We start from the raw sequence: 10,894 nt of genomic DNA on the forward strand, positions 1-10,894 counted from the left end.
AATTTCATTGTAACCAAATATCCCTATGGATAAGGGAAAGATTTTCGGTACAGAAGAATTCTAGCTAGGCCTGGGAGTGGGGTAAGTTGAGTGGGTGCCTAGTGTATAAAATTTAAGAAGATACTCACTTAGCCCTGATACTAATTAACAAATGCGTGAATGTCCAAATTAGAAAATTATTTCAACCTTTTGTGAAAAAACTGATTCAGGCGGTGGTCATTAATGCTTCTAAAACCACTAGGAGAAAAACTGATAGGAAATGTATAAAAACCAGGCTGTCACTCTTAACCCAAGGGTCAATTTTAATGTCACAAAAAGCAAGACAACCAACATTGTATGCCTTCTGATGAGGTTGCAGAAAGTATACCTAGGAAGAAAGCACTGCTTAAGAAGGATTCTCAGGGAGAAAATTTTGAATCATAACATGATCGAGCCTTTAGAACTAAATATTGAGCATAAAGAATGCAGTCCACGAGGAAGTGATATACCATATGCCAAAGTGATATACCATATGGTATATGGAATATACCATATTCCACCTTATACTGGATTCTAATTTCATCAATAAGTCAGTGTAAGGAATAATAAAAGGGGATGAGACTATACTAGATTAAGAAAAACATAAGGCTTAAAAGACATAAAAAACACAAGAGACATAACAGTCAAATAAAATGATCTTATTTGATCCTAATTCTAAACATAAATTACAAAATAATTTTTTATGCAATAGAGGAAATTTGAGTATGGCTTGGTAACTGAATGATATTAAAGAAATTTTGAATTTTGTAAGGCATGATAATAGTATTGTGATTATGCAAGAAAATATTTGAATATTTCTTTTTGAATTGCATATTGAAACATTTAGAGCTGGATGATATGATGTCTGGAATTTGCTTTAAAACATTCCAGCAACAAAACATAACAAGGAGGAAGGGGTAGATGAAACGAGTATATGGTAAAATGAAGCTGGGGAATAGACACGTGGGGTTTGTTATACTTTCTACTTTTGAGTATGTTTGAAAAGTTTCACAATAAGGTTCCTGGACCCTGCCAAATATGGGTACACTGTTATCCAAGAGAAACTCTTTTAACTGTTCACATGTTCTGCAGCCATGTTTGTGAAATGAAAATTGGAAATGACTTAAATGTTTGTCAATAAAAAAAGAGATAAATAGAGGTAAAGTGATAAGAAGTTGTCCTGTCAGCAGCCATTCCCCATTCATGTTTAATAAAATCCTGATTTTATTTATCCCTCACAGAAATGTTTTGCAGATGCATCATTATGGAGCCAAGGCATGGGTTGGACTCTCCTTTCTTTTTTGCCAGTAATTACCCAGCGGTGGGCAGGCAACCAATTTCACCAATGAGAACAAAGGGGAAATTTGGGTGAGAGGCTTCATCATACTACATTGATTCTAAGATGTGGTCTTTTTTCATCTTTAAAAGTGGCAGACTTCTCACAAGTGATAGCATCTCACAAGCAGTCTGTCAGATGGCTGTTTAGTATGTTTGTCATTCCCTCTGTGTGTGCAGACTTGATCTGAAAACCTACCATTTGTGGCATCTTGTGGTACAATCCAGAAAGTGCCAAAATTAAAAACTGCAGAACAAGTCTTCTTGAGACAACAGTGGTGCACTATGTGAGGAGATGCTATACTAATGGACCTGAAGTCTCAAATAATGTAGGCATTAATTATCTCACTGTTGAGAAATCTGCAGGTAGACTGTTTCATTGCTGGATCAGTGACTCACAATGTCAGGATGCAGTTTGACATCCCTGAGATTCTTTTTGTCGTCTTCTCACGGGCCATAGGTAACTGCCACAGGTCTGAGCATCACGCCTTTGCCTGACCGTATCCAAAGCAAGAAGAGGATGAGGACAATGTGGACAGACTTTATGATGCTAAGTGAAATATGTCAGAGGAAGACAAATACTGTATGTGGAATCTTAAAAAAAAGAAAGAGAACTCATAGATACAGATTGGTGATTGCCAGAAGTGGAGATGGAGGTGGGGAGCAAAATAGATGAAGTGGGACAAAAGGTACAAAATTCCACTTATAAAATAAATAAGTCATGGGGATGTAATGTACAGCATGGTGACTAATAACACTCTATTGCATATTTGAAAGTTGCTGAGTAAATCTTAAAAGTTCTCATTACAAGAAAAAAATTTTTCTCATCACAAGAAAAAAATTAATTTTAACTATGTATGGGGACGGATGTTAACTAGCCTTATTATGGTGATCATTTAGGAATAAATACAAATATCGATCATTATGTTGTATACCTGAAACTAATGTATGTCAATTATGCCTCGATTAAAAAAATTGAGAGAAATTAAAAGAAAAAAAGAACAGCCTAGGAAGACACGATGAATTAAATGTAATGTGGTATCCCATTCCTGGAACAGAAAAAGGAACATTGGTGGAAAAATGGCAAAAATCCAAAAAAAAGTGTGTTTAGTTAAGAGTAATGCACCAATCAAGGTGGTTTCTTGGATGTGACGGATGTACCATAGAAATTTATTAAGTTTTTTTACAATAGGACAGAGTCTATGTATCATCTTTGCAACTTTTCTGTACATCTAAAAGTATTCTAAAATAAAATGTTGTTTTTCAACGGGAACCACAACAGTGCTTTCTCACAGATTTTAAGAAATCAACGGGAAAGTAAGGCCAAGTGCAAGGCTCAATGCTTAACATATATATGTCAGGTGCGGTTATTGTGATTTTATGTAAAATGAGGGACACGAGCTCTGACAGTAAAGTATTTTAATCAGGGTAAACAAAAGGCGGTCGCAAGCAAACCTTCCCAACCCACCCAGCACACTCCCAGAGGCGCGAGCGAGCGGACGTCAGGACGGGTACGCGCGCGCGCGCGCGCCGCAAGGGGTGGGGCGCGGAGGACGCCAGCGTGGGCGGGGCCAGCCGCAGTTCCCACGGCGGCCGCGGGCCCCCGGAAGTAGTGTGTACCAGGACTCTGCAGGGCGAAGGCGGTAGATGGCGGGATGCAGTGGCGCCGCCTAGTCAGAGACGCCGCTGCTGTTGCTAGACGACGCGAACTAGCCTTCGTCACTTCCTCAGCCCGCCGCCTGCCCACTCCCCAGGCCGGAACCTAGGAACCCGGAGCCAAGGTGGGCACAGAGTCGTCCTCAGAGGTCTAGGACAGCCGCCAGCCCGGCAGCTGGAGTCGAGGCCACGCCACCTGCGGGGAAGAACCCGAGTCGAGGCGGGAAGATGGCTGCAGACAAGCCTGCAGGTGAAGTGCCAGCGCCCCGCGCGCTGAGACAGCGGGACACGCGGGGGTGGGAGACCCTGGGCGCTGAGTTGTGGGGGTCGGGAGTGAGGCTAGTGGTTGGGAACTCAAGAGCGACTTTAATTTGGGCGTGCATGTCTCTCTCCTATCCCATTCCCCGACCGTCGCTAACATGAGTCTTTGGGCCCCAGGTCCGATAGATTTTTACTCAAGTGCAGCTGGAAGCCGCTACTGATCGTCTTTCCCTGCTTTCCAGAATATGTTTGGATAAAACTTAAATTTATTTAGCCTCTGCACAGACTTTTCGACTTCCCAGTGGGGAGGGCAGAGCAGGAAAAGTTCATCGGAGCACACAGCTGCCTCAGTGTCCCCTGGCGCAGGCTAGGTCTCACCAGGGCTGTTTTGGCCAATGCACCCTGCCTCTGGTCAGCTACGTCCTATGTAATTAGCTTTGTTGTAAACCACTTATTTAAATAGACGTGAAATCATTGTGTCACTGATTGCCCTGTGTTTAGAACCTATTTTTTCCTAGTCTCTCATGATTAATTGAATCTAGATGATTTTGTTTACAGATTACTGCCCCATTCCTAGAATCCTCATTAAGGAATATAAAATTCTTTCCTGCCTACCCTCTGGGACAGAGTTGTGTATGTTTCCTTTAAAAAAATTAATGTTCTCATTCAATATGTTTCCACACACACACAAAAAGAAATTAATGTTCTCTTTGACATCTATAGTTAAAAGTGATCAACACTTAAACTTTACAGTGAAATTTACAAAAGTTCTTAATGTGCTATGGGCTTTAGTAAGCCCTGATCTTAATAACTGACAGATAAACTTGATTTGAAATTAAATAAGTCCATCCTAATACAGGTACAGCTGGATAAAATTGTTAGAAAATTTCTTCAGTAATCTGCTAAACAGAAAAATAACAAAGAAAAGATTTAGAAAGGGAGGATGTAGAGTGTGGTATAGAATTTTAGATAGGCTGGTGAGGAAAGCCTCTGATGAGGCGATCTTTGAGCAGACAGCTGAATGAAATGAAGGAGTGAGCCATAGGGAATGGGGATGGGTGGATGGGGATAATGTTTCAGGCAAGGAATAAGCATGACTTGTCCTAGGCTAGACCAAGAGAACTGACATCTTCCTTCTTAATTTAGGACAGTGTCTGTTCCCCAGGTTTACCATACCTGCTTGCCCATACCCATTGCACTGGGCCTGGAATGACCATTTTAGGCCTAAGCCCATCTAATTTTCAAGTCCTACCTCATTCATAAAGCATTCTTCTACTCGTTCGATCATTCACAAAGATTGAGTGCCAGGTGCTATCTTCCATGTTGTAGAAATGGATATGACATACTTTGAGTACCTACTATGCAACCTACTAGAGACAGACTTATTATAGTGGCACTCCCATTTGGTAAGAGCTATATAATACATATGGAAGAATAAAGTCCACTGTGGGGGGTATTTCTTTGGTTGGTTTAAATTTATAGGCCGTGTTGTAGGAAATTTTCTACTTTGATAATAAAATTGAATTTGTATTAAGTAGGTGTTTAGTATGGCTCCCTTGAATTCCTCTGTTCCTCCTCTCCATCCCTATTTCAACTGCTTTAGTTCTGGCCTTTTATCTCTTAATGAGATATATTTCACATTAAGCAGCCTCCTGACTGATGTTTGTCTCTTCCTGTCCAATCTATTTTTCTCACTGCTGCCTTTTTATTTATTTTCTAAAACACTAATTGGATCACACCATTCCCCCGCCTGTAAACTTTCTAAGACCGTACCATCTTTTGTGCATCAAAACCTCACTCCTTAATGTCATTTGTGAGGGTCTTCTCAATCTATTTACAGCTGATGATTTTCTGTCAACACATCTAGCTCTTCACACCAGAAATGATTCTCTTGGAAAACGTGTTCTTTTGAGCTTCTCAGTGGTAATGCCCTTCTTTCTCTAGCTGGAGAACACTCTCATTCAAAATCTAGTTTATATGCTGCTTCATCTCTGAGCTCCTGCGCCCAGGGCCCTTTTCATGGAGGGGTCTTGTGTGCTTGTTCTTCATTAGGTAAGAAAAGAGGCCCATGAAAGGATTTAAGGAGGTGAGTGACCTGATCACACGGGCTATGGTTGAGGGTGGATTTAAGTGAAACAAAACTGGAAACCAAGAGACTAGCTAATACTAGCTAACGTTGTGATATTAATTTATTCAGTAGTCACCAAAGGCTTGCTCTACCAGGCACTACAAAGTCTGTCCTCATAGAGCTTATAATGTAGTTTGAAAGACTACAAAATAAGAAATAATTATGATTTCATGTTGTAGTAAATATTGTAAAGAAAAGAAAAATGAATAAGAGGATGGAGGATAACTGAGAGCAAGGATTCTGTTTTGAATAGATTTGGTTAGAAAAGGAAGAGCTTTCTTAGAGGTGGCATTTAAACAGATGCTAAAGATAAAGAGCCAGCCATATGGGGGAAGAATGCTCCAGGTAGGAGGAGCAACAAATGGGGAATGTTTAAAGAACAGCAAGAGAACCTCTTGAGGAAAGAGACTTTTGTCTGTTAGTTATGCTCTCTCCTCAGCACCTAGAACAATGGCTGGCATGTAGGAGACACTCAATACATATTTATAGCATAGTGAGCAAATAAGCATGGCAAGCGATAAAGTCAGATGTGGCAGGAGACAGCTTGTAGGCCATGGAAGAAGTTTCAATTCATTCTAACTAATGAGAAGCCCCTGGGAGATTTCAGCAAGGGCATGATGTGATCTGATATATGTTTTAACTGAGGCACATGATGATAATTGATGAGGAGTGAGGAGCATGGGGTTTGAAATCAGACAGTCTAGGTTCATGCTAGCCAGGTTCATACTAGCTGTACTACTTGCTATTTGTGAGACCATGGGTCCATTTTAAGAAACCTTTTTTAAGTCTCAGCTTTCCAGTTATAATGAGAATGGTGATATCTACCTCACAGGACTAGTAAAGGGTTAAATGAAATCATCTTAGGCCCTGGTTTTTAAAAATGCTGACTAATATTACTTTAGGGTAGTTGTAGGATGGAGAGGAGAAGTGAGAAATGTTTAGGGAGTAAAACGCAGAATTTGTGATTGACTGGGTATAGTAAGTGAACAGAAAACCTTACATCTTGGGAAAGGTTCTTAGTTGAGCCTCAGTTTTCATTTGTAATAGGGGTCCTAATTTATTCCTAATAGCTTTCTAATTTATTTACCACACAGGGTCGTAGCTTGTGAGGATCAACTGAGGTAAGATGTGCACTTTCGCCCGCATCCTTGGGAAGCAGAATCCAATTAAAGTGCTGACTTTTTATTTGGAAAGTGCAAGTCCAGGGTAGTTCGTGAAAGTGAGGGAGAGAAGGAAGTAAGCCAGGGGGAGATGCAGTACATTCCATCCTCAGCTACTGCTTCACCTTGAGCTGGGAAGAGACATAGCAGGTCACTTGCATATGGGATTTTTCTGGAAGGTTTTCAAAGAAAAACTACACTTCAGAATAGTCCGTATGAGAGAGAAAGAAGGAATGTTTTATCTGTCCAGCTTCCTCCCATTTTTTGTTTCCAATAGGTCAAGACTCACCTGCTGGGAACTAATGTACCTGAGCTTCTAGGTTGCGTGGCTTCTCAGTGACTGATCAGTCAACAGTTCTCACACTCTGAGTTGTATTTCATCTAAATTGTAAAGGGGGGTGTCCCAAGGTAGATGGGGTGCCAACCGGAGACAAAGATTGAAGGGACAGTGGAAGGTTCACAAGCTTTGTGTCCCTATGTAACATATAAAAGTGGCGTGAAACCGGTATCACTTTTGACTAAGGTAATGCCAGCAATGTTTTAGAATGATTTATATGACTTTACTTTTGAAAGCTGAAAGGAAAAAGCAGCTGGAGTTAGAAAACAAAATCCTAGATTTGAATTTATCTGAGAATTTGGACTATGAGAATGGCAGGAATAGGCTTAATAGATAAAGATTGACATGGATAAAAGAAAGGCAGGACCCGGTGAATAATATAAAGTCAGAAAAAGAGTACTTAAAGAGGGCTTTGAAATTTTGAGCAAGACCGACTATAAAAATGGTAGGAAGAACAAACAGAAAAACTAAGCCAATGCTATTTTTATCGTATTTAAAACACCCAAAACCTTTTGTTATTAAGTGTATATGGTAAAAAGTTTGAAGTCCTCTATCTCCCCTCTTTCCAGATAACCTATACTGAGTTCGTGTGTTCTTCCAGATTTTTTCTATGCCTACCCAAGCTCATATTGACTTTAAAAATAAATATATGCAGATAAGGAAATGAACTGTGCAACAATGTCCTACCATTTGCTTTTTTCAGTGTCCAATAAAGAATCTTTGCTTTTTTTTTTAGTGTCAAATAAAGAAAAAAATCCTTGATAGAATCAACTTCATAATAATATATTTTCCAGGTCTTTAAAAAATGTAGTAAAGATTCAGTAGTATAGGTCGGCATTTTTTTAAATTAAGGTATAATTTAACATTCTATTAGTTTCAGGTGTATAACATAATGATTCAATGTTTGTATATATTGCAAAATGTTCACCACAGTAAGTTTAGTTAACATCTGTCAACATACATAGTTATAAAAACTATGCTTGTTTGATATTTTTTAACTTTTTATTACAAATAACTTCAAACATCCAAAAAATTTAAACAATAAAATGAATATCCACATAACTACCACCTACTTCAACAATTGTTAGATTCATCTCTAAATATTTTACCATGCATTTCTTAAAATAAGGACACATACCTACTTCAGAAAATTATCCTACTTCATTATCCTACTTCAGAAAATTAGTATTTGAATATATCAAATTTTCACAGTTGAACCAAAAATGTTTTTAAAGCTTTAAAGAATCTGTGCCTTAAAGAATTTGTGCCTTTCAAATTAAAATCCTTAACTGGATTCCTGAAATATTGTATTTTAGTACGTATTTTCTTTTTTCTTTTTTCTTTCGTGACTTTGATTTTTTTTTTTAAGAAATTAATTTCATTTGCCTTGTAGAACATCCCACATTTTGGATTTGTCCTTCTGGTATCCTTTAATTAATTCCTTATCTCCTGTATTTTTTATAAACTGAAAGTTATTTTTACAGGCTTCATTAGATTTAGGTTTAACATATTTGCAAGATACTTTGTAGGTAATGCTGTTTACTTTTTATAAAGTACACGTTATCGATTTGTTCACTATTAGTGATGCTAAAATTTGATCAGTTAAGATGGTAACAGGAACTTCTTTTTGCATTCACAATTAGAAGTAATCTATGGGATATATACAAATACCAAATCGTTGTTATACACCTGAAACTATGGTCAATTATATCTCATTTTTTTAAAAAAGAAGTAATCCATGGTGTACTAATTTGTTAAATGCTGAAAATTTGATTAATTCTTTTCATTTTGCCAGTTTTCAGATTAGGGAATTAATGTAGTGACCTACATTTGCTATTTTAAGTGTGTTTAACATTTAAGAATTTAGAGTAATCTTTTTGCTGCGTCTACTGCGAGGATGAAGACCATTCTCAGCAGTCAGACTGCCAGCGTTCCAGAAAATGTGGACATCACTCTGAAGAGACGCACAGTTTTTGTGAAGGGCCCCAGAGGCACCCTGCAGAGGGACTTCAGTCACATCAATGTAGAACTCAGTCTCCCTGGAAAGAAAAAGAGGCAACTCTAGGGCTGACAAATGGTGGGGCAATAGGAAAGAACTGGCTACTGTTCACACTATCTGTAGTTGTGTACACAACATGATCACTGGCTTCCATTACAAGATGAGGTCTGTGTACGCTCACTTCCCCATCAGAGTCATTATTCAAGAAAATGGGTCTTGCTGAAATCCGAAATTTTAGGGGTGAAAAATACATCCACAGGGTTTAGATGAAGTCAGGTATTCCTTGTTTAGTATCTCAAGCCCAGAAAGATGAGTTAATTCTTAAAGCAGTTCTCAATTCCCTGGGCCGTGAACAGGTACCAGTCTGTGGCCTGTTAAGAACTGGGACACGGAGCAGGTGAGCGGTGAGCGAAAAAGCAAAGCTTCATCTGTATTTGCAGCCGCTCCCCAGCACTAGCACCACCGCCTCAGCTCCACCTCAGATCATCAGTCATTAATTAGATTCTCATAGGAGCATGGGTCCCTGGTGCCAAAAAGATTGGGAACTGCTGTCTTAAAGGAAAAGACCTTGAAGTTGTATCAGATTCAGCTGCTTTGATTCAACAAGCCACAACTGTTAAATTGTAAAGGGGGGTGTCCCAAGGTAGATGGGGTGCCAACCAGAGACAAAGATTGAAGGGAACAGTTCGGCAGGCTGATGAATAAGATCTAAGTTGTCCAGCTACAGAAATGCCAGGATGTCGGATGATTCTTCAGACTTATTTGTGCTATTTTAAAGTTGCAATAAAAGTTGTATATTGATTTGGGCAGGGAGAATTTAGAGGAGTATTTTGGTCTTATGATTCAAATTTAAAATCTATAACTGAGTGCGTAATTGATTTATACTTATGGATATAAGTTGAAACCTTAACTATATTTATATTATTTCACTGGCATTAAGGAATACCTGAGTCACTGTTTGCATAAGTTTAATTTTTTAGATTTATAAGTTAAGTTTTCAGAAAATTTTGCCTTAAGTCAAGCAATTGTGTATAAAATTGAATGTATTAAATTATTTAAAGTAGTTAAAATTTACGTTCGAAGGTGTTTAACTTTGTAAATGAAATCAAACATCACAACCCTTTAAAGTTAAAACTCCAAATAGAATAAGACAAATGTAAAAGTTTGAGGAAAATCTAGGCTTTTTGAATTTGTAACATTAATAAATCAAGTATTAACATTTGAAAACTAGAGTAAATCTTTTTTTCTGTGCATAAAAACTACTCACAGATATGAAAATAAAAATACTCATTGGCAGTAGTAATGTTCTCTTTTGCCTGTCTTCCCCAAAGCATGCTGATATTCTTGATTCTTGATACTATGTTCCTTTATTTGTGCAGTGCTGGACAAGATGCTCAAGTCTATAGCATTTCTGGTCTCATGTTGTTTCTCTAGGTTGTGTAAAAATCAGCCATTATAAATAGGATTTTGATAAGTCAGATGTACCTGGTTAAGTGATAGAAAACCACATGTGAGGTGCGTGAGCCTTAGCTACATGGTGACTTTGGTGAACCTGAATTATTTTTCTTGGAAATGGCATCCTTATTTAAAATTTTCTATTTACAAAGATATCAACACTATTTTGTGAGTGTAGCAGATTTCCTTAGGCCTTAGCAATTCTTTTCTTTTCCTTTGGAAAAAAAATATTTCTTTTCTTCAACATCATTGGAGCTATATTTTGAAAAGTGTAGTTTGTATGGAAGATCCTCCTCCAATCAGATTCGAATTGTTAATATTCTGTAATGGAATGTGTCTGTGCCTTCAGTTAACTGACTTTTTTCAGTTTTGGAAAAGCAGTGTGTTTCTTTTCTACTTAGTTCAAATCTGAAGGCAATTGTTTGGTTAGAAATGAAGCCTGTTGGCTTAAAGAGTGTCAAGGTTTGTGCGCCAAAGAGCTCTGTACGCCTAGAAAGTCAGCCATGTTCATTAGGCCAGAGTAGAAGGAAAGTGAAACTTATGGA

The 10,894-nt window shown here is 38.2% G+C and overlaps 1 protein-coding gene across 4 annotated transcripts in view; it reads left to right on the forward strand.

Moving 5' to 3' along the window:
- Nucleotides 1-2,952: 2,952 nt before the first annotated feature.
- CNOT10 (CCR4-NOT transcription complex subunit 10) overlaps nt 2,953-10,894 on the forward strand; it is a 58,163-nt gene continuing 50,221 nt past the window's right edge. The window contains exons 1-2 of one of the 4 annotated variants that reach the window (XM_025039203.1): nt 2,978-3,259; nt 6,493-6,519. Coding sequence is in view for 3 of the 4 variants with exons in the window: in XM_006905722.1 (XP_006905784.1) it covers nt 3,238-3,259 (22 nt within the window). In the remaining variant the exon portion in view is untranslated. Of the gene's footprint in view, nt 3,260-6,492; nt 6,520-10,894 lie in introns of all 4 variants that reach the window. The other 3 variants (XM_006905722.1, XM_025039201.1, XM_006905723.3) reach the window with 3 other exon arrangements.

The sequence above is a fragment of the Pteropus alecto genome, unplaced genomic scaffold (genome assembly GCF_000325575.1).
Source record: "Pteropus alecto unplaced genomic scaffold, ASM32557v1 scaffold10, whole genome shotgun sequence".
In the NCBI taxonomy this organism is placed as follows: domain Eukaryota; kingdom Metazoa; phylum Chordata; class Mammalia; order Chiroptera; family Pteropodidae; genus Pteropus; species Pteropus alecto.